The sequence below is a fragment of the Erpetoichthys calabaricus genome, chromosome 10 (genome assembly GCF_900747795.2).
Source record: "Erpetoichthys calabaricus chromosome 10, fErpCal1.3, whole genome shotgun sequence".
Taxonomy (NCBI): Eukaryota; Metazoa; Chordata; class Cladistia; order Polypteriformes; family Polypteridae; genus Erpetoichthys; species Erpetoichthys calabaricus.
The window spans coordinates 55,291,358-55,316,463 of record NC_041403.2 but is presented as its reverse complement, the minus strand read 5'-3'; the positions used below and the strand labels follow the sequence as shown (position 1 = coordinate 55,316,463).

The 25,106-nt window shown below is 38.7% G+C and overlaps 1 protein-coding gene across 3 annotated transcripts in view; it reads left to right on the top strand.

The window, feature by feature from the left end:
- LOC114659055 (ERI1 exoribonuclease 3-like) overlaps window positions 1-25,106 on the top strand; it is a 361,240-nt gene that overhangs the window by 40,700 nt on the left and 295,434 nt on the right. For all 3 annotated transcript variants that reach the window (XM_051933147.1, XM_028811266.2, XM_028811267.2), the window contains exons 4-5: window positions 21,538-21,597; window positions 22,367-22,458. In XM_051933147.1, coding sequence (XP_051789107.1) covers window positions 21,538-21,597; window positions 22,367-22,458 — 152 coding nt within the window. The remainder of the gene's footprint in view (window positions 1-21,537; window positions 21,598-22,366; window positions 22,459-25,106) is intronic.

Here is a 25,106-nt window from a genome sequence, read left to right as displayed (position 1 = left end):
CAGGCCAGCCGGGAGACATAGTCCCTCCAGCGTGTCCTGGGTCTTGTCATCCATGGGGCCTCCTCCCGGTTTGACGTGCCCGGAACACCTCACCAGGGAGGCATCCAGGAGGTATCCAGGAGGATCAGATGCCCGAGCATCCTCCTCTGACTCCTCTCGATGCGGAGGAGTAGCGGCTCTACTCTGAGTCCCTCCCGGATGACTGAGCTTCTCACCCTATCTTTAAGGGAAAGCCCAGACACCCTACGGAGGAAACTCATTTCAGCCGCTTGTATTCACGATCTCGTTCTTTTGGTCACTACCCATAGCTCATGACCATAGGTGAGGGTAGGAACGTAGATCGACTGGTAAATTGAGAGCTTTGCCTTGCAGCTCAGCTCCTTTTTCACCACGACAGACCGATGCAGAGCCAGCATCACTGTGGATGCCGCACCGATCCGCCGGTCGATCTTGCGCTCCATTCTTCCCTCACTCGTGAACAAGATCCCGAGATACTTGAACTCCTCCACTTGGGGCAGGATCTCGCTCCCAACCCTGAGAGGGCATTCCACCCTTTTTCGGCTGAGGACCATGGTCTCAGATTTGGAGGTGCTGATTCTCATGCCGCTTCACACACAGCTGTGAACCGATCCAGAGAGAGCTGAAGATCACAGCCTGATGAAGCAAACAGGACAACATCATCTGCAAAAAGCAGTGACCCAATCCTGAGTCCACCAAACTGGACCCCCTCAATGCCCTGGCTGCGCCTAGAAATTCTGTCCATAAAAGTTCTGAACAGAATCGGTGACAAAGGGCAGCCCTGGTGGAGTTCAACTCTCACTGGAAATGGGTTCGACTTACTGCCGGCAATGCGGACCAAGCTCAGACACCGATCGTACAGGGACCGAACAGCCCTTATCAGGGGGTCCAGTACCCCATACTCTCAAAGTACCTCCCACAGGATTCCCTGAGGGACACGGTCGAATGCCTTTTCCAAGTCCACAAAACACATGTAGACTGGTTGGGCAAACTCCCATGCACCCTCCAGGACCCTGCTAAGGGTGTAGAGCTGGTCCACTGTTCCATGACCCAGACGAAAACCACACTGTTCCTCCTGAATCCAAGGTTCGACTATCCGACGGACCCTCCTCTCCAGGACCCCCGAATAGACTTTTTCTGGGGGGCTGAGGAGTGTGATCCCTCTGTAGTTGGAACACACCCTCCGGTCCCCCTTCTTAAAGAGGGGGACCACCACCCCAGTCTGCCAATCCAGAGGCACTGTCCCTGATGTCCATGCGATGTTGCAGAGGCGTGTCAACCAAGACAGTCCTAAAACATCCAGAGCCTTGAGGAACTCCGGGCGTATCTCATCGACCCCCGGGGCCCTGCTGCCAAGGAGTTTTTGACCACCTCGGTGACCTCAGTCCCAGAGATGGGGAAGCCCACCTCTGAGTCTCCAGGCTCTGCTTCCTCATTGGAAGGCATGTTTGTGGGATTGAGGAGGTCTTCGAAGTACTCCCCCCACCGACCCACAACGTCCCGAGTCGAGGTAAGCAGTGCACCATCCCCACCATATACAGTGTTGACACTGCACAGCTTCCCCCTCCTGAGACGCCGGATGGTGGACCAGAATCTCCTCGAAGCCGTCCGAAAGTTGTTCTCCATGGCCTCCCCAAACTCCTCCCACTTCCGAGTTTTTGCCTCATCAGCCACCAAAGCCGCATTCCGCTTGGCCTGCCGGTACCTATCAGCTGCCTCCAGAGTCCCACAGGCAAAAAGGTCCTGTAGGACTCCTTCTTCAGCTTGACAGCATCCCTCACCGCTGGTGTCCACCAACGGGTTCGGGGATTGCTGCCACAACAGGCACCGACCACCTTACAGCCACAGCTCCGGTCAGCTGCCTCAACAATAGAGGCACGGAACATGGCCCATTCGGACTCAATGTCCCCCACCTCCCTCGGGATGTGGTCGAAGGTCTGCTGGAGGTGGGAATTGAAGCTACTTCTGACAGGGAACTCTGCCAGACGTTCCCAGCAGACCGTCACAACACGTTTGGGCCTACCAGGCCTGACCGGCATCCTCCCCCACCATCGAAGCCTACTCACCACCAGGTGGTGATCAGTTGACAGCTCCGCCCCTCTCTTCACCCGAATGTCCAAGACATGTGGCCGCAAGTCCGATGACATGACCACAAAGTCGATCATCGAACTGAGGCCTAGGGTGTCCTGGTGCCAAGTGCACATATGAACACCCCTATGCTTGAACATGGTGTTCGTTATGGACAATCCGTGACGAGCACAGAAGTCCAATAACAAAACACCGCTCAGGTTCAGATCGGGGGGGCCATTCCTCCCAATCACGCCCTTCCAGGTCTCACTGTCATTGCCCACGTGAGCATTGAAGTCTCCCAGCAGAACGAGGGAGTCTCCAGAAGGTATGTCCTCTAGCACCCCCTCCAGGGACTCCAAAAAGGGTGGGTACTCCAGACTGCTGTTCGGCGCATACGCACAAACAATAGTTAGGACCCGTCCCCCCACCTGAAGGCGGAGGGAGGCTACCCTCTCGTCCACTGGGGTAAACCCCATGAACAGGCTCCACGTCGGGGGGGCAATAAGTATGCCCACATCCGCTCGGCGCCTCTCACCGGGGGCACCTCCAGAGTGGTAGAGTGTCCAGCCCCTCTCAAGGAGATTGGTCCCAGAGTCCAAGCTGTGCGTCGAGGTGAGCCCGACTATATCTAGCCTGAACCTCGCGACCTCACGCACTAGCTCAGGCTCCTTCCCCTTCAGAAAGGTGACATTCCACGTCCCAAGAGCCAGCTTCTGTAGCCGAGGATCGGATCGCCAAGGTCCCCGCCTTCGGCCACCACCCAACTCACACTGCACCCGACCTCCTTGGCCCTTCCCATAGGTGGTGAGCCCATGGGAAGCCGTTTATAGATTTTCAACGTATACATTAAATTAATTTCACCTGTTATTTGAAATTTTAACTTTGCTGTGTTTTTTATTTCTTTTACATTTGTACATGTCTGGTGTGACAATATGATGTATATTTGACCATTGAAATATATGAGGTTAATATTCCTGTTATCGACAGTCAGCTTTCCTGGTGTAGATGCTGGGGAGGAGCAAAACAATGTAGTCATTTAAATTTGTTTATTAAATGTCGAATAGGCTTCAGGAAACACTTGTAAACCTCACTCATTTTTTACATAAGTCGTTTGCTATCTCATTTGTCACTCACTAAGATTGATCATTTTCAGGAAATGCACGCCAGTTTAGTAATGTGTTTTTTATTATTTATTTTTTGTATTTGATCATCACTTCTTTTTCTGTCTTTCTATGTGAGATGCAAAGGTCAACTAATAAGACCGTATTAACTTTTTGTTTAGTTTACTGTTTTGTTTTGGACTAAACGCTACAGTTATTAAATAAAAAACTGCAAAACCTGCACAGTAGATTTCTTGTGTAATGAAATCAAGAAGTACAGAAAATAAATAAGTACAAATATTTTTCCTAACAGTGCAAAGCGTACTGTAATGATTTAGATTAATGAAAGTGTACAGGGTATTATAACTTAACACGTGTTCTTACTTAAAGATGAATACTGGGAAAGTTGCAGATGATGCAGATGATTTTCTCTGCATTAGTTACATAATCAGTTTAATATACAGTATTTCATTATAAACTTTCATTATTTGTAAAATAAACAATTAATTTAAAAAATACCTAAAAAAGAAATCTGAACGATCCTTATTTGGAAATTAAGAAAAAATGGAGGCAAAGACTTGTTATTTACCATTGACTTTTAACTGCAGGTATTTACCTATATTTAATATGCCTACATATAGTGTTATTAATTTCAGATGACACTATATCTAAAGAAAGATAAACATTTTAAAACACAATGCTTTAAATTATTATTACAAAAAGATATAGGAATAAAAGTGATTTTTTCATTAATTACATTTTAGTGACTCATTGCTTTGACTTACTAGACACTTAGTGAATATGTCATTTTTCTACATTCAATTTTCTCTTTTATTAACTTAAATTATTGTACAGTATTACAGGCAGTCATGTTTATCTTTCAAAAAATTTCTTCTAGTGAAGATCTTGGCAATTTAATTGCTTTAAACTAAATTCAATATTTGCATTTCATTGCATATTTGTCTAATGTGCATCTTTTCAAATATCATACATGGTTTAGAACAAAAAGTTATGGAATATGTTTTGTAGTATAACATTGATTCAGGGTTTTAATTAATGTTTTATAGGACTGGGTCTGCATATAGTCGTTATAATAATTTGCATAAGTTATTCCACAGACGATTAATCAACCAATTCACTCTGCTTGCTGCTTTAATCTTGCATTGCAGGTTAACTTTGCATGTTTCCAAAAACACTAATCATAGCAAAGCAGACAACACAAGACTATGTATTACAGATGAATGGATTTTTCTTAAAAAAAACAGCAGTTAACATTACATTTATTTGGCTTACTTAAGGCAGTCTTGGCTGAATTTTCTTAACAAAATGTGAGAAAATCTCATTTGATTGTAAACCTGGATTCCCAAAAACATTTAGGATATGACTTGCTCAGCCAGTTATTGTCATGTATGAGGCAGAATTCCTTCCCTGGCTGGGGTTCCAATTCCATTCAGGGGCAGCTGGGCGACAGACAACTCTGCAAAAACACAAGTGGGCGAAAGGACAACTCGGTAAAAGACAGCTTGGCGACACCCTTTACCATTTAGGTAATAGTTAGGCTCAAAGAGATTTTTTAATGATATTTAAGTGACAACGTAGGGCGCCGGAAAATCCACAGAATCACCTGCTTTATGATAGTCCTAATACATTGAGTGTAAAGATATTCCTTAAGTTAACATATGATTACAATCAATACAATTTATATAAAGGATTAACAATTTTGGTTGCAGAAGATAATGTAAGATAGAGTTTGTTCCATCTGCAGAATAAAGTTCCTTCGTCAATTACGTATATAAATTGTGACACCCGGCTGGGGTTCATGCCCGGCCGGGATGCCCAGGAGGACTGGAGGAGGGCTTGTGCCTCCTCCAGAACACGAGGGGGGTGACCGCCCTGGTTGCTTTGGGGGGCCACGGTTACAGGGCTTGGAAGCCCAACCCTGTAGGGGCCCGTTGTCACCGCCTGGGGGTGCCCCGATGCCTTGGGAGCCCTGGACCTCAGCACTTCCGCCATACCCAGAAGTGCTGGAGGGAAGAGGATTGAGGACACCCGGAGGACTTCCGGGTACGCAACCAGAGCTTCCGCCACACAGGGGTGTGTCAACGGAGGCTCCTCGGGAAGCACCTGGAGTCCATCCGGGGTGTATAAAAGGGGCCGCCTCCCTCCAGTCATTGGCAAGAGTCGGGTGGAAGAGGACGAAGCTTGGTGGAGAGGAGTGGAGGCGGACCAGAGACTGTGAAGGCATTGTGTTGTGTGGCCAGGACTTAAGGGGTGATTGGTGCTGCGGCACTGGGTTTGTGCACTTTAACAACTGTAAATAATGTATAATAAACGTGTGTGTGTGTGGTGAAACCATATTGTCTAGCTGTCTATGTCCGGGTTGTTCCCCACAAATTTTATTTTCAACATTTTAAATCACGTTGTCATTTAAATATAATTAAAAAATCTCTTTGAACCTAACTATTACCTGTGTTGTATTTTGGCAAAATTGTCTTTCGCCAACATGTCTTTTCGCTGGGTTGACTTTTGCCGAGTTGACTGTTGCCCAGTTGCCACCAAACCTTCAAATTCATGTTTTATTTCTGCTTTGTTAATTTTTGGTTAATTTATTTCTGTTTATCTGCATCTTTCTTTATTTTTGATTTTGCCTATGTATACACTTTGTGTTTGTTATGTTTCATGTGTTTTGTGGGTTGTTCCCTAAGAGGCATGGCAACTTGTTAATCACAGCCAGAAACTGTCCGCTTCCCTATAAATCTGGAGAGTCATCCACAGTTTATGACAGTCCATTGTGAATGTTCACTGGTATTGGTGAGTTCTTGTGTCTTTTTTGCGCTTTTTGTGGACTTCTGTATTTTCAACCTGTATGCTCTGTTTTAGAACTTGCCTTGAATTTCTGATTTGGGACATTCTCCTTGGAGTGCTTTTTTGCTTAGTGTGGTCTACGGAGCTTCATGTTTTTATGGATAGTGTGGTGAAATAAACCTTTTTATTTAATAAAAATTTGGTGTTTGCGCTTACTGCTACCAGGGGTTTGATGGTGATATCTCCATTTTGTGGACATAATTGGAAATGCTTTTGCATCTTATTGGGGCTTATGTGCTTTTGGACACCTAGTCCATGACAGTCATTAATTTATTTGTGTAGATTATTGTGCAATATTGTCTAAATTATTGGTTGCAATCTACAAGACAATTATACAACCATTGAAGACATGTAAACCTTTCAGTTAGTTGATGTGCTGGAAAATAATCAACATACTTTTACTAAATTTTAGGCATACTGTAGGCATTCAAGGATATTGTTGGCATCCTGAACAGAACTTTTTGCTAGATAATCATACTGGTTTGTGTCTAAAAGAGGGTTAACCTAAGGGAATAGATTTTTCATATGATCTGCTCAATATACATTACTGATACTGTACTGTAGTTAGAACATGAGCATAAATCACTAATTTCTGTTTATCTGTTGTTCTTGAGCACTAGAGCAATTACTGACACCACTATTACAGTATCTACTAACCATTGAAACAGCTTTTGAAAATGGTATGGTAACTGATGTGCACATACTTGTAAAGATTTATTGCTGATACCATGACTTTTGTTTGTTTCTCATGTCACATCAGAAGTTATTTCACTATCTGCATAAAATATACCTCATTTTATCTATATAGTTCTTTTCATTTTTTTCATTCTTTTTGGAAACTGTTTTTTCAGGTGAGGGTCACGGTGGCAGCAGGTCAGCCCAGGTTTTACTATCCTGAGATATAGATTTCATCTCCTTCTGTGGAATTCCCAAGTATTCCCAAACCAGCCGAGAGATATCATACAGCAATGGGTTCTGGTAACCTTATCCTGAGCAGGCTACTCTGTTTTGTAATTAGTATCATCATGAAGGTCATTGTAAATCATTCTTTGTCTGACTGTTCAGCCCAAAGCTGTTTGTCAAGGGAGACCTTACCAGAACCACAAATCTCCAGATGAGCGATTTCTTAGCATCTCTAAGGTGCACAAGCCTCACCACCACATCAAGGTGATGGTCTAGGGTGGCATACAAAGTTTTTAATTGCTCTAAAGTAAAGTCATGGCATCAGATGTGCAATAGTGATTATTCAGATTATTTGCAAAAAAAAAAATAATTTTCAACAGTCATATCCTGTTTAGCTTTTGTATTATAATTGTTTGTGATTTATAGTATCCTTCCTTTGCACCATTCTTATAATACGATTCTAGTTTGTCATTTTTTTTTTGTTCTTTATTTCGCCTTATACAATTTCTTGTATTAGGAATTTGTTAGTTTTCGCATACCCCTTGGGGTCAGAGTGCAGGGTCAGCCATTGTACAGTGCCCCTGGAGCAATTACAGGTTAAGTGTCTTGCTCAAGGACCCAGCAGAGTAGGATCTCTTTTGGCAGTGACAGGGATTCGAACCGGCAACCTTCTGGATACCAGCGCAGATCCTTAGGCTCAGAGCTGCCCCAGTTTGTAGTGGTGTTCAAGAAAATTTTTTAATTCTCATGCTTACATGGAGAAATTAAATATTGAATATTCCAACTCTGCAGATCAGCGCAGATCCTTAGCCTCAGAGCCACCACTCTGCCTTATTTGTTTAGCTTCTGTGCAATTTTCTTTACTAATTTCTTTTAATTCAGAAGTTACCCTGGTATTTTTAGATATGTTTGTGTTCTCATTTTCAGAATGCGTACATCTGCATATGAATATAAATATGAGGAGACAGCTATAGATGACAAATTCATGTTCTCTGTTCTTTTCATTGCAGTTGGTATGCTCAAAATAGTTCTTAATTTTCTGAATCAGTCCGGTGTACTGTTTTATAACTTATACTTTTAAGGCTTTGATTTATATCAGCTGGTAAGTCCATATAAGCTGTAATATATTGTCATATTAGTGGCCGAGACTTGGCAGAGTCCTCAAGTTAATCATCTTCACTGTTACTGTGACACTGATATTTCTCCTAAATAACTTGGATGCATCCAGAGCTCCTGCCTTGAGTTGTGTCGTTAGTTCATGGATAACAGTTGTGGCAGCCTGAGTGTCAGTAGATGGTGTAATGTATACTAATAATAGTCTGAACTGATAATTTCTTTTTTGCAAATAGAATGATCATAGATTTTTTTTTAAATTTTATTTATTAATTTTATTGTAATCATTCCATACAAATAGATCAATTTGTACAAAAAAGAATGATCATAGATTTAATACAGATATTTCAATGTTCTTAGTACAGACCAGGTACTTTGTCATTGTATGAGATGGATTGCAATAGTTCTTGTTGATAAATATGCAAACTCTTCCATCTCTGCTTTTCTCAGAGCTTTGGCCTGTCGTGATACGCACACATCTGTCTAAGTCAATGGCCAGTTCTCCACTGTCATCTCAGTTAGTTTGTCCAAAGAAAATGTTAGCCACTCTGCCCACCTAAGTGAAGGAATTTCTTGAAAGCATGCGAGTATTATATGGCAAATTAGAATTTGTCACTTTGCCATCCCCCAAATAAGTTACAGCTCAAACTTTTTACCAGTTTGTTTTACCTGTATGTTGTTTATGTTTTAATTGTATGTTTATATCAACACACTGCACAAATGTCTTTCATAGTCTGATTTCCACAGTTGGTTACTCTCATTGCCACTTCCTTCACTATTATCATGTTTAGACAAATGTTATGACTATTCTACTTCCACTTTTCTAATTGATAGCTTACATCACTTGCACTGCTTTTTCCAATGATTTTTTCTGTTTGTAAGAATTGGTGGGCCACTTATTTTCAGTCAACAGCTTGGAACACTTGGTACTGTCATGATTCTTTAATGAATTAATATTTAGAAATTTTGTTTAAAATTTATTGCAGTTGCATTTTGATTTCCAAATAAAACGGTTACCACTTTTTTGCTTTTTTGAATTTTTGACCTTTAGCAAACATGTTTCATGCTGTTGTTTTTGTCTAGCATTCTGTTTTTGAGTTATGAGCTTTTACTGCTTATTAACGGCCTTCTGAATGACTTTGATTTTTTTTCCATGACCTTTTTTGACTATTCGTTTTAGGACAACTTTACACTTTAGCACAACAGGTGGTAAATAAGCACAAACCTGTCATCAGAGTGCATTGATTTAATTATACATATATTTATATATTTGTAAATACAAAACGTTATGTAGCATCAGTTTGTTTATCTTTTAATCTATTTTAATTATGTTCCCACCCACACCACATCTTATGTAATAGTCGCTTTTTTCAGAAAATATGCTATGTTCGCCAGTGAGCTGGTTCACTAGGATATTTTTCTGGAAATTTGCGGTGCAGACAGCTTAGACAAATATTTTTTCCCCCATGATTCTTTGCAAAGCCAGCATGACATCACAGAGCTGTAGCATCCATGTGCAGAACATTCACGCATGCTTACTGTAGGATTGCTGCTGGATCTGCTTCATGCAAGTGTTATGTCATTTTCATCCAGATTTGCCCCTGCATATGAATAAAAAAAAAGAAACTTGCAGAATTTTTATTTGATGGTTACATTAGCTGTCCATAATGAGAATATTCTGAGAACTAACATCAGATATATTACACTGATCCCTGTGTTCTGGCACCACAGCACCTCATGTTTAATTTGAATGCATAATTCACCATACGCTGCCCTTACAAGTCAAAATAAACCATAAAAGTCCCCTCCTCCACCAACTTCAGTTAGAATAAGACCATGTGAAAAAATAATAATAATACCAAAAGATTTATTACTATTTACAAGATGTTTCCAACTTCTTAATTGAAGAAATAGTGCAAAATATCTGCACAGGTATATCAGAAACAAAAAGACATTACAGCTGTCCCCGGAGCCTGACTTTAAACAATGGAATGAGTCAGTACCAAGCCACAGCTTTGTGGCATGGCCAATGTGTGCTCCAAGATAGGAACTCTGTGAGCTTAATGGTATATATATATATATATATATATCTATATATATATATATATATATATATATATATATATATACAGTGGAACCTTGGTTCACGAACGTCTCAGTACACGTACAACTCGGTTTTGCGACCAAAAAGTTCGCCAAACTTTTGCCTCGGTTCACGACCACACACTCGGTATATGAACAAGCCAGGTTCTCTTTCGGTTTGTACATGTTCAGTCTCTCCAAGTGCATTTCCTGTGCAGCGAGCAAGAGAGAGAACGAGAGAGCGCGACGCACACAGGGCGAGAGACAGAGGCACACACACAGGCAGCACGAGACAGAGAGAGCCGCGCACACACACAGGAGCACGCGAGAGAGGCGCACACACACAGGAGCGCTCTAGAGAGACACACACACAGGCGCTCCAGGCTCAGAGACGCACGCACACACACACACATAGGCACGGGAGAGAGAGGCGCGCACACACACAGGAGCGCGCTAGAGAGACACACACACAGGCGCTCCAGGCTCGCAAAAGAGAGACGCACGCACACACACACAGGCGCGGGAGAGAGAGGCACGCACACACACAGGAGCGCGCTAGAGAGACACACACACAGGCACTTCAGGCTCGCAAAAGAGAGACGCACACACACACAGGCGCGAGAGAGAGCGAGCGAGGGACGCATAAGGTAGCGAAGGCTTGTTTTTGTTTTCAGTTCTATTTACAGTGATCAGTTCGTAGCCTGCATTGTTGCAATGTTACTTTTCTTGGTGGTTTATTAAATTCTGGATTTTTTAAATGTTAATTTTTTCCCCTGTGCTTAAAACTCATTAAAAAAAGTGTTTTTAGCAAGCGGTTCCTAGCACTATAGCGCGAACTATTGCAGTGTTAGTTTTCTCTGTTGTTCAAGGTTTTCTCAGTGTTATTCAATTATTTGTGCTTAAAAACTAAAAAATATATATACATACAGTTCGTATGGTCTGGAACGGATTAATTGTATTTACATACAATCCTCTGGGAGAAATTGCTTCGGTTCACGACCAGAGTTTTGGAACGAATTATGGTCGTGAACCGAGGTTCCACTGTATATATATATATATATATATATATATATATATATAATATTTTTTTAACCTCAGTACTGGTTTTTGACCATTTGTTGTGCTTTGTTTGTGATTATTCTTCCATATGTATCTTTTGTTTTCTGAGGCAAGGTGGTGCAGTGATTAGCACTGCTGCCTCATAACTCAGATAATAATTATGGCCACAATAATTGGTCCAGCATAGTTCCATAGCCCTCTGGTACACTTAAAAGGCCATTGCACCATAATAATTCACTCAAAACTAGTTCATTGCCTCCTTGCATATAGTCTTCAATGCATTTCATGGAGTTTGGTGATGTTCCCAAACATTACTATGATTTTGTTGAACTCAGCAAAGTGAACTGTGTGGTGTTCGGTTATCACTAATGCCAAACGATACTCTTGTCATAGCTAATTGGATAGTATAGTTATATCAGTTTCTTCTCACTCAAAAATCAAGCTTGCCTTTACCATTTCTTCACCTCCTCCTTGACTGTTCTTTTTCTAGTAAAATATTAAAAGAATGTCTTTGAGTCATCTTTTGACTTTTCTGCAATATTTCACTTGAAACTACCTTTTAGCTTTCTTAATATCATTTTTAGCTGTTTCTTTCTTGCTCTCATACACCCTTTAGTTAATACTAGGTTTATTAGTTATATATGCTTCATACAGCAGTTTTTTCTTTGTAACATCTTTTTTATTTACCACAGGGTTCTCTTTAATTTGTTCTGCTTCTAAACATTGGGATAAACGTCTATTGCATTATACTGTATGAAAAACAATTTTAAACCTGTCTCACATCTCCTCATCTGTCTTCACACTGAAAAACATATCTCAATTTATCCTTTTCATGCTTTACCACATATGCTCAAAATTTGCCCTATTAAAGTGTAACTTGGCTCCTTTAGTTTTTGAAAATGCAATCTGCCAAATTAAGTGAAAACCCATTTCAGTTACAAGACTTTTATTTTTTGTTAGAACAATTCCTGCTGTGAGATAAAAATTGATTGAAAATTAAAAACTTTTTAAGGAAAATTCCCTACTTCTTTTTGTGACTAATAGCAACAAAGAGAACAGGAGAAGAATGTTGCCATATTAAAGTTTGGCCTCAAAACCAGGAAATGTTCTGGACAGGCAAGAGTTTTTGTACTAATGTATAGTAACAAAAGCAAGGTGTACATAGGTTGATTATATAATTTTTTTTAAACACTAAAGAGGTGAAAAAATTCTACTTTTGTAACTTTTTGTAAAATTATTCTTAAAATGCATTCAGTTTCTAATTATAGTAACTTTGCATTTTATTTTGAACTCTCATCATCAGTAAACGTGTTTCTCCTTTCTGAAGCATTTTAAAGATCTACAGAACTACTGTAAGAATAAAATAAAATTCACCTAATAATTTTGCTTTTTTTGAGAAACCTGTCAGGATCAGGACAATTTAAAATCTTTAAAATAAGTTAAGTAAATCAGAAGAAAGAAAGCATATCATTAAAGGAGTTTTCTAATTAGATTTATGCTGTTTCTGCATAGAAGTAATAATTTTTTGAAAATTATGTGAAAATTGAGTTGTAAAATACAGAGCATGCTCTCTTAATGCCTACAGAAAATTAAAACTCTAATATTAGGTTCCTATGACTGTAAAAGTGTGTCAGACTTTATTAAGGCAGTCCTTTAACATTCACCTTTACTTGCTAATTAGACTTTCCTAAATTAAAAAAAGCAAATAACATAAGCACCTTGAGGTAGATTAACTCCCTGAAGTAAAAATGTTTTTGTGAAGTAAATTATCTTATTAGAGGTAAGGGTAAATCATTTTCTGAAACTGAAAAACAGATTAGATCAAGAAGTTCCAATGAGTCATTAAGTGTAATCAGAGTTTAATTGTGTGTTTTAATCACTTTGAGAGCACAAGTCATTTACATATGATTTGTTGCAATTAGTGACCCCTTTGGACAGTAGTGGTAATTGCAAAGGATTTAACTGGAGTGCCTTATATAAACTAACATTGGGTTTATCTTTTATGAATAAATAATTTCACCCCAGTAGAAAACAAATGAAAATCAATAATTCTGCTAGTTAAGAGTTAAATGTGAATGTCATTGTATTTAAAATATTGTTTTCTGTACTGTTAATTTTTTAAATTAAATTACAGATGTATGCCACTAATTTGGTAAAGACAGATGTACAGTAGTTCTTTCAACATCTGCAGTGCTAGTGCATGTTTGTGATTAAATGAATGATGCTCTCATTGCCTAAATGAGTTTTACTTTTATATGTAAAGATTTACTGGCTGTTTTACCCAGCTTAATCTGGGATATTGTCTACATTATTGGGCCTTAGTGCAATGGGTTAATCGAATGTTTCAGAAGTTCGGTGTAATTAAGTACTGTTCTGTATGAAATGTTTTTTTTTTTAACTAGGGGGCTTATATTATAAGTTTGCTTGAGCTGCTTACTGTCGAACATGTGATATGTAGTGCTTGGTGATATTGATGTGAAAAAGACAGCAGCAAAAACCCATATTAAAGGACACCACCAGTAATTCAGTAATGTTGTAAAGGTGATTTAAAGTTGATTTATTCAGAACTAAACACTGCTAAAAATCTTGACTCTTCATTAGAATCAAAGCCTAAAATTAGTACTGCCTAAGTATACAGTGGGTTTGAATAAATGTCTACTAACAACAACAAAAAAACTCACTTAGTAACACCATCCTGTTCTCGTCTTATCACATTCTAAAAAACTGCATCTCCATCAGCTATAGAAAAAAAACTTTATTCTGTTCAATCATGGCTTGGCTCCATCAGTTAATTGGCAGTGTTTTTTTTTCCTCTTTTTTTAACTTCAAAAAAACACGTAATGCTGATTGTTGATTAGAATTGGGATATTGTGGACAACAATGTTGTTTTTTTTTTTTTTTAAATAAATGAAGACCTTACTACACTCATAGAAAAGTAGTGTTGTCGGTTTATCTCAGATTTATTATCATATATGATGTACACAGTAAAATGAAGTGCATGGTTGGCCAAGTGCATCACACTGCCATTGTCTAGCTGCCAAAATCACACTTTGTCAATTGTGATGTTATATTTTGACAATCTACAATGTTACATGTTGCATATTTAGGAGTCTTTTAAAAGCTTTTTCTCAGAAGGGTAGGGGTTTAGAAAGGAAGATTGCTTTATGAGGGTTTGGCAACACTGTATACACTGGTTTTGGTAACACATTTCTCAAAAACGGATCCAGATTAAAATAAATGGTGGTAAAGTGACATTTGTAAATGAAACATGTCTAAACATAATCCAAGATGAGACAAAAAGACTTGCTTGAATACAGTGTTTCTTAACCACGAGGGTTATAGTCTCAACCAGCTGGTATGTCGTGGATTGCTGCTGGTGAGTTGCATGGGACTGTTTTAGGGTTGCAAAAACACCAGGAGGGGGTGGGTAAATAAATGACCAATATATTTCCCTGTGTCTAATTGCAGTCATTTCCCTAGAGGGACCTCCCTCCCCACTTTTTTTTTGTAATTGTTCTCGATTCATGATGGGGGTACCCCATCAAACCCCCCCAAGCGCTCTTCAAAAGCTTCAAATTGCTCTTCAAATGCTGAGGGTTTCAAGGAACTTAAAAGGTAAAACTTGGTCCCAAAGCCATAAAGGTTAAGAATCATTGTGTTTGAGGAAAAGCAGTTGCTACCTTTGATGAAACGCTGCTGTTAGTGCTGATGAAATCATATGGAGAAGCGCACTGGCTGATTGGAATTGTAGTTCCCACATTGTCATTTGTATATGGTTGCAGCCATGATGAAGAGGTGGGTAATGTATATTAATGTATCTTTTTTTTACTGGATCAGTGCATGAAATTGACTATGCTCATAGTTACAGCGCCTGGCAAGCACTTGCTAAGCTGTCTTCATTGAGATTCACCAAACTGTTGTGCTTCCACTTTCCTTCTGAAGATGTCTTTCATTTGCATAAATTGTAATACCCCATTTCTCTGTGCAATCGCTATCAGCTCTGTGGCGAAACAGGAAACATGGTACAGTAGAACCTCTGGTCACAACCTTTACGAACACTTACAAATTGGGTTACGATCAAAAAGTTTGCCATAATTTTGCATCTGTTCACAACCACATGCTCTGGTGGTGAACAAAAACATTGGCGGCCAGTTTCCATACGCGCCAATGATTTCCCATTCTCCATTTCCCATTTTATTTTGTTTGCGTATATAGGGCCTAACAAAGCAGCTGATGTTGCAAAAGGAGTTACAATGTTAACCAAGCAGAGGTCTCAAGTGCTGGAAGAGGTGGAAAAACTGTTGCTAGTGTGGTTGAACGAGAAGCAATTTGCAGGGGATAGCGTAAGCGAGGCGATCATATGCGAGAAAGCCAGCAAGATTCATGGCAATTTGCTGAAGAACAAATCCTTCTTCGAGTGGCGAAGGTGAGGAATTTAAAGCCAGTAGAGGATGGTTTGAAAAGTTTTGCAAGAGAAGTGGCATTTTATTTTTTTCCTTTGCTGAAAACTTATTAAAAAAAAAAAAGTGTTTACAGCGAGCGGTTCGTAAGGGTCTAGCGCGAACTCTTACAATGTTGGTTTTCTCAGTGTTATTCAAAGTTTTTACATTTAGTTTAATATTACACTGTGCATTCTATGGTATAATTAACTATTTTTGTGCTTAAAAAATGTATATATTTACATAGAATTCGTACGGTCTGAAACGGATTAATTGTGTTTACATACAATCTTATGGGGAAATTACGTTTGGGTCGCAACCAAATTTATTTTGGAACGAATTACGGTCGTGACCAGAGGTACCACTGTACATTAGAATGTCCCACTAACTATAGTGTTATTAATATCTTCTTCTTCTTTCGGCTGCTCCCGTTAGGGGTTGCCACAGTGGATCATCTTCTTCCATATCTTTCTGTCCTCTGCATCTTGTTCTGTTATACCCATCACCTGCATGTCCTCTCTCACCACATCCATAAATAAACCTTTTCTTAGGCTTTCCTATTTTTCTCTTGCCAGGCAGCTCTGTCCTTAGCATCCTTCTCCCAATATACTCAGCATCTCTCCTCTGCACATGTCCAAACCAACGTAATCTCGCCTCTCTGACTTTGACTTGAGCTGACCCTCTAATGTATTCATTTCTAATCATGTCCATCCTCGTCACACCCAATGCAAATCTTAGCATCTTTAACTCTGCCCCCTCCAGCTCTGTCTCCAGCTTTCTGGTCAGTGCCACTGTCTCCAACCCATATAACATAGCTGGTCTCACTACTGTCCTGTAGACCTTCCCTTTCACTCTTGCTGATATCCGACTGTCACAAATCACTCCTGACACTCTTCTTAAAGATAAATATCAACAAATAAAAAACATACATTCACTACTTTTCTTTTTACTATAACAGCACCAAATTTCAATCAAATCAGTCAAAACTTTTTTGAGATATTGGGGTATTTGGTCTTCTATTGTGGGTTTTTTTACCCCTAAGTACTAATATGTTGAAATGTTCTTTCTTAATGGATACCTACTGCCGTAGATGTACCATTCTGCCAAAATATATGTATTGTGAACACCAGATGATGATCTAGCTCCCCAAGCACCCGACACAAAGGCTTGGACACAAGTGTAAAAGCACAAAGAGAGTTTTTATTGTCGGAAACTCTTCTTTTGTAAGCGTTTCCCACCACCAACACTTTGTCTTCTCTCTCTTTGGCCTGGTCACTGCCTCCTCTACTCCACTCCTCCACGCAAGCGTTGTCCACCTTCCTCCTGACTCTGGCTCAATGACTTGCAGTAGGCAACCCTTTTTATCCAATCCTTAGGAGTACTTCCAGTGATATGAATCTGCGGCTCTAAAACACTTCCAGGTGAAGTTGGAGCCCTATGGATTAGGGACTCCTATGTCCCTCCACTCCCACTGGCAGATCCCACGGGACCCAACAGGGCTGTCCCCTGGGACTACAATACCCACATTCCTTGTGGACACCCTTGTGGGGATCCCAGCCAGGGTTGGCTGCTATCTAGTCTCCTGGGGGAGACAAAGCCTTGTGTAAGCTGTTCCACCCCCCCCCATCCTTCCAGGTTGGGGATATCCTGGCTGGGCCAGGCTCCCTCACTATATATAAATATATAAATAATATTTCTTTTTCTTTATGGGTTTTAATTAAAAGTTAAAACTCTTACACAGTACTCTACAGTGTGTTGCTACAGTCTATGTGGAAATACAGTTGTGCTTGAAAGTTTGTGAACCCTTTAGAATTTTCTATATCTCTTCATAAATATGACCTAAAACATCATCAGATTTTCACTCAAGTCCTAAAAGTAGATAAAGAGAAAACAGTTAAACAAATGAGACAAAAATATTATACCTGAGTCATTTATTTATTGAGGAGAATGATCGAATATTACATATTTGTGAGTGGCAAAAGTATGTAAACCTCTAGGATTAGCAGTTAGTTTGAAGGTGAAATTCGAGTCAGGTGTTTTCAATCAATGGGATGACAATCAGGTGTGAGTGGGCACCCTATGTTATTTAAAGAACAGGGATCTATCAAAGTCTGCTCTTCACAACAAATGTTTGTAGAAGTGTATCATGGCACAAACAAAGGAGATTTCTGAGAACCTCAGAAAAAGAGTTGTTGATGCTCATCAGGCTGGAAAAGGTTACAAAACTATCTCTAAAGAGTTTGGACTCCACCAATCCACAGTCAGACAGATTGTGTACAAATGGAGGAAATTCAAGACCATTGTTACCCTCCCCAGGAGTGGTCGACCAACAAAGATCACTCCAAGAGCAAGGCATGTAGGACCCCAAGGTAACTTCTAAGCAACTGAAGTCCTCTCTCGCATTGGCTAATGTTCATGTTCATGAGTCCACCATCAGGAGAACACTGAACAACAATGGTGTGTATGGCAGGGTTGCAAGGAGAAAGCCACTGCTGTCTAAAAAAAAACATTGCTGCTCGTCTGCAGTTTGCTAAAGATCACATGGACAAACCAGAAGGCTATTGGAAGAATGTTTTGTGGACGGATGAGACCAAAATAGAACTTTTTGGTTTAAATGGAAAACATTATGTGTGGAGAAAGGAAAACACTGCATTCCAGCATAAGAACCTTATCCCATCTGTGAAACATGGTGGTGGTAGTATCATGGTTTGGGCCTGTTTTGCTGCATCTGGGCCAGGATGGCTTGCCTTCATTGTTGGAACAATGAATTCTGAATTATATCAGAGAATTCTAAAGGAAAATGTCAGGACATCTGTCCATGAATTGAATCTCAAGAGAAGGTGGGCCATGCAGCAGTCCTGACCTTAATCCAATCAAAATGTTGTGGAAGGACCTGAAGCGAGCAGTTAATGTGAGGAAACCCACCAACATCCCAGAGTTGAAGCTGTTCTGTACAGAGGAATGGGCTCAAATTCCTCCAAGCCGGTGTGCAGGACTGATCAACAGTTACCGGAAATGTTTAGTTGCAGTTACTGTATTGCTGCAAAGGGGGGGTCACACCAGATACTGAAAGCAAAGGTTCACATACTTTTGCCACTCACAAATATGAAATATTCGATCATTTTCCTTAATAAATAATTGACCAAGTATAATATTTTTGTCTCATTTGTTTAACTGGTTTCTCTTTATCTGCTTTTAGGACTTGAGTGAAAAACTGATGATGTTTTAGGTCATATTTATGCAGTATTATAGAAAATTCTAAAAGGTTCACAAACTTTCAAGCGCAACTGTAGTTTTTTTATTGATGAGTCAGTGAGTGAGTCAACTTTGCAAAAAAAAAAAAAAAATCTATATATTTTTTTTTCTTTTGGGTTTTAATTAAAAAATAAAACTCTTTTACCCAGTATTCTACAGGGCTTTGTTACAGTCCATGTGACAATTAAACCTGTTCAGAATAACATGACTTTTTAATCAAACAAACATGTGCTGGACTACAGTGGCCACGGTGATTTACTGTTAAAAATATCCTCTCTTTATAAATTAAAATTGAATTGTTCTTATGTCTAAGTTCTGAAAATTTTATTTAGGAATTGTTACTTGTGCAAATAAATATAAATGCAATTTAAAACAATAAATTATATTAAACTGAACTAAATTATTTTTGAACATACAACAATACTGAAGTAGAGCAAAAAGATAGTACCAGTTCATCAGAAAGATCTAATTTTTATCATGGTGCTGGTAACATTTCAGAAGGGTAGCTAGCATATGTTACAGCTGTGCCAATTTGAGGTCTAAAAGTCCAAACTATTGTGTGTTAAAACAACTAACTGCTGAATTTCAAATATGTGCCTGTGTATTTTTGTGCATTGTCACTATTACACTATTAACTCCTGTCCTAATCAATGAATTACACATGTCAATTGTCAAAAAAATGCTCAGACACTAAAAGGATTATTAAAGGATATTTTTCCTGTATAATATATTTGGAAAATCAAATAAAAAATTACCTCAATTGATTGGTAAAAGTAATTCGATACTAAGTACAAAGCCATACTGTGGATCAAGTGCCCTCGCTTGTTACAGCAGATGAAGTGTAGCCATCTGCATCTGTCAAAGATTAAAAACTAAGCAGTACTTTGTGTTGTGTTCTCTCTTTATACTGAAATGTTTGATCTTCTGTCTACCTCTCCTCCCACCATTCTTTATGTGTATGTAGTCTGTGTTATACAGGCTGTTGCTAAAGTCTGACATTATGCTCTTTTTCTAAGAAACAATTTATTCTTGAATATACTAAAAGTCCAAAATGCATAATTTCACAATTAATTTCTTACCATGACATATTTCTCCGAGTGGGAGGATCCCTGGTCTCAGTATTTTATAAACGGGTCAATATAAAACCACATCAGGAACAACTCTAATTATGTTACACTGAAATAATTTGTTAATTCGTTGCCATATACGTCTAGTGTCTCACTTGTTAAGGTAGTACAACAAAGTGAACATCCACATTACTTGGGCCATCTTGGCAATATCAGACATATCACCTCTGCTGTAAGTATAACTCTTTAAAGTATCTCATGTTTTGGTTACTGATATATTCATGCTGGCTTTCTAAAGTAATGGAGCACTCTGAGCTCCTGCTGGCTTTTTATGTTTACTGTAAATTGTTTTTTTGCCAGACTTGGTAAATGTAAAATAAGCAATTCAGATCGACTTTTACAAATACATTAATATCCTTTTACTTACTGCTGCAATGCTACAGTTTTATGTTTGGAAGTCTTTGCTAGTGTATTAGAGCTAATGCTGTTCTCAAAGTGTGACAGCAATGCAGTATTTCCTTGTTATTTTCACATAACATCCATTTTTTGATGCCGCTCATGATAACATAAGGTCACAAGGAGCAAAACTGGTGGGACAAGGCATAAACCAGGACTGGACAGAAGGCCAGTTCATCTTGAAGTATGTTCTTACACACTGTAATGCACATTCTCTTGGTAGGCTAGTGTTAAATGACATTGGTAAAAATTCGTAAAAAGCAAAAACATTGTTTTTAAGGTTAACTTTTTAAGGTTATACCAACATGGGATAATTCTTTCATAAATCTGCTAATGCAGAACATGAACCAAAATGTTTACATTAAGTAATCTGTAACTGATTTGAAATAAGTTTTATTGACATGGTACTAACAATTTGAATTATTTTCAGATTAATAATAATAATCTTGTGAGTCTCATTGAAATGGTAGTTAGTTGCTCTTATTTGTAAATGTTGATCATATATTTTAAGTAAATAGTTACCTAGGCATGCTTTCTTAAAAAATGTGGTAATTTTTTTAAACACTTTAACCATTCTATTCAAATTACTCCACTAGTTTACTTGTCTTTCACTCTAACCTACAACGATATCTATATCAATAGGGAACTGTGTCATGGTTTTCATGATAGAAATTGCTTTCCACTTTTAATCTTAAGTATATCTGCTTTGAGATTCTTTTTCATTCTATTCGTATACCAGTAATATATACTGTACGGTCTTCATTTTTTCTCCTTCTTTCTAAGACCTCTATTGTGAAGTCCTTTAGGTGTTTGCCTTTTTTATTTAACTGTACTTGTAAGAATAGACACTCCGTTCCTTTAATATTTTTAACCCCCTTGATGATCATAAGTCAGTTTTAAGGTCATTGTACCAGATCTACTATCTGGTTATTGTGGTAAAAACTGCCTCTGTGAAGTTTAAAGTTGTAAATATAATGAGAATGATTTAATGTATGGGTATTTTTTATTGACTGTATGCCTAGTAATTTGTTGTTTACTGTTATTTTTTATTTATTCTAAGTTTAATGTAGTAGTGTTTTAAATATAGTAATGTCTATGTTTTGTGTTTAGCTGACTGGAATCATTCAGTCCATGGTAGATGGACAGCCTACACTTCAGCAAGCCCTGCAGGTAAATGTACAAGCCTTAGGTGACCTGTGACTTTTGCCCTTTGACTCTAACCACAGCACATTGATGTGACCTGAGTGATAGTGTGGTGATTACCACTTCATTAGAATAACATTTGCCAGCACTGACTTGACACATGGTGTACCATATTGAAAAATTGATTTTTAGCGGTAGCGGACAGTGACAGACCAGCTAATGTGACATCTGTACTGTCCCCCAGGCTTCATCAAGAATGTTGCTCTGCCTTGGGATTTCAAAGCTTGAGGGTTCTTTACAAGATGCTTCTTTTAAAATGTAATTGCACAGAACATAATGAACATATTGATTTACTATTGAACTATATTTTACTTTTTATAAACTTAATGCAAGTACTTATGATTTAGTGTTCATGGTTGTGCATTTAAAGAATTTTTTTCATATTTGAATGCTTCTAAGTATTTCCTTTCTAATTAAATTAAAGTGGTTATTGGAAATTGTGAGTTTTAACTGCAGCTCTCAAATACAGTCACAAGCAAAAATGGGCATTTTACTTTAGTGCTGAAAGATTAAATAAATAATAAAAGTGTAATAGAAATACATTTTACTTTAAAAAAATAAGCTTGCACTTCACTTAAAAGAAATAAAAATTGATTCTACCTTAATGTGTTTTTTCAGTTCAAACCCATAAGCAATAATATTTTAATATAATTGAGAATGTTAGGGAAGTTTAGAAAGTGTAAGGAAAGAAAAAAATACAACAAAAGTAAATGTATTTATGTATTTTTGTTATCAGAAAGTGAATAATTGGATGGCAGATGAAGGACTCTTGAACCCTAATGTGAGTTCAGCATTTGTAACCTGTGGAGACTGGGATCTAAAAACAATGTAAGTTTACCTGTTGTGCTAGTTAATAAAAAAAATGGGATATGTAAACCAATGTACCCCATTGTAATGGTATTAATAATTATTCCTAGTAAATGTTAACATATTTATCGTATTTTGATGCATGTACAGTTTTTGAGCTGCTCATATTTAATAGTGAATTTTTGTTTAACTGAAATAGTGGAACTGGTGGGATTGTATTAATCCAAAATCATGATATAAAGAAAACTAGCCAAAATGTAGTATGAAATGCATGTACTGCAAACTTAATGAGTTAAGATTACTTCATCCATTTTCTGAACCCAGTTATTGTTTATACACAAAGCTTATACAAAACAGACATTGTCCCAGATATATTGGGCACAAGGCATACATCACCTTTAGAGTGCACCTGTCCATCAAAGAGTATATTCACTCACACAACTACACTTGATCATACAAGGCAAATTTAGAATCACCACTTATATTGCAAGGAGCATGGTGAAAACAGAGAAAACTAACATAAAACAGACTGCACCTTCACAAAAGTGAGCAGATTATTACTGTTACGTTGTTAAGTTCTTTATTTTATGGGCTCCTGTTTTAAGTATTATAGCATTGCATCCTTATTGGGAGTAGTACAGCTGAGGTTTCAAGTGAGCAGGCTTTTCAGGGTTTGCGTGCCTCAGTGTGCTGGGGATGGGAGTTATAATAAAAGTTTGTGGCTAATTAAAAAAAAAAAATTATATATGTGTGTGTGTGTGTGTGTGTGTGTGTGTGTGTGTCTGTGTGTATGAGTTTGATTCCTTTGTAAAAAAACGTAATGTTGCAATTAAAGAATACAGAAATAAACTGTTTTTTTTTAATTGACTCATTTTATTCATATGGGCAAGATACATGATTTGTGCAGCAGTCATAAGGATCAGAAAAGGAAATAAGGCTAAAGCACTGGTGTCTTAACAAAACAGCAGAAAGCTTCTCTGGTTACTACTGCCAAGCCTCCTCCTGTCCAATATCTGTCCCAAGTTAGATGAGTGAACTGACTCTACTCATCCGATTCAGTAAGAGCTGCAGCATGGATTGCTCTCTGTTTTATTTCATTGAAATGACTACGAGTTCATCAGTGCCCAACATAGAAGTGGGACTCTATGGTTTTTCACTGCTGTGAACTGACCAATCAGCTGATCATTTACTTAAGAAGTGAAAATGTGTGCTTTTATGCAGACCAGCTATGAAGCTCACATAGCATGGCATTTTAAAAATATTGTTCTCTAGAGACAGAAACTGTCATTAGATGTAGACCTTTTTTGTCTGTAGGGAGAACTTGCTTTGGTAGTCCTTGTGGCTATTTAAATTCCACCACACACAAATGCCCCCTCCGCTCTCTAGTAACTAGTGTAAGAACTTAATGAAACTTAAAATACACATTCTGACTGTCTTATGTTTATACTAGGGGGCTCCGCCCCCTGCTCGCTTCGCTCGCCAACCCCTGGTGTTGGGAATGAGAAAGAGCGTGATGTATGAATGAGATATAGAATAGTGTGAAGGTGTAGATGATGCAGTAATGCAATGACTTGGGTAGTTATGTTTTCCACATTAATATTTTTTGGACATAATATAGTGCGTTGTGTTAAAAGGGGCATTTGGTCAAATGAGATTGCTGTTCCAAATCTGTCTGTAACTAAGTCGGCGCAGATAAAGGCTTGAGGAATTGTAATAATATCTGGGTGAAGTCTATCTGTATTGGTGAGTGTACCATCTCCCAGTTGTAATAACCAATTATTATGATCTGGATATGGACATCGCATGTTATGTACTAACTGTATCTTTTGAAAGCAATGCCAATTGTCTTCGAATTTTAAGGTGCACTGAACAATAGCTGAGCGCATGGAATGTGGAACAATAGCTACGCGCTGTCTAAAATCTCCTCGTAATAAAAGTACCTTTCCTTCAAAGGGAAGATCATTATTCATAAACGTTTGTAGAAGTTTATGAATGGTGTGGAGTAAGTGAGTGGATGCCATTGTACATTCATCAATAATTAACAGTTTTGCAAGACGGATGTCATGTGCAGTGCCACTGTTAATGTTCATAGTGGATATCGATTTGTAGGATCTAATGCAGTTCATAAAGATTTCACTTTCAGGTACATTGTTATTTAGAAGCTTCTGTAGATATTCAGGATATGAATGTAAAGGAGGCAGTCTATTTGACCGTTTTGATAACAACGTGTAAATTCATTACATGTATTGCCAGTTGTTTCTTCAGGGAAGTTAAGTGAATGACAATGATTGCAAATGACATTCATTAATCTCAATGAATTTTCCTGAATAGTGGACTCATTATTGAACACGTTGTCAGCTAACTGGCGCAATCGTTTAGCAGGTGTCTGTCGTTGATGTTCCCTCGCGGCCGTTTCTGTATGTCTGAGATGGGAGGTGTTTCGTTTTGAAGCCGTGCCTGTTTCGATGCAGTACTGTGAGACGCGCGCTGCATGCGTCCACGTTCAGTGTGTCTGTCCATTTGGGTTCGTCTCTGTAACTGTGTTAGTTGAGCTTTGCGTTTTTGGAGCCGAGACATTTTTTCTTCCAGAGTTTCAGAAGCGCATTGGAGCAGACGTGTATTTTTTTTTTCATGCGGGTTCGTGTGTTTGGTCTCGTTACTCGAGCCGT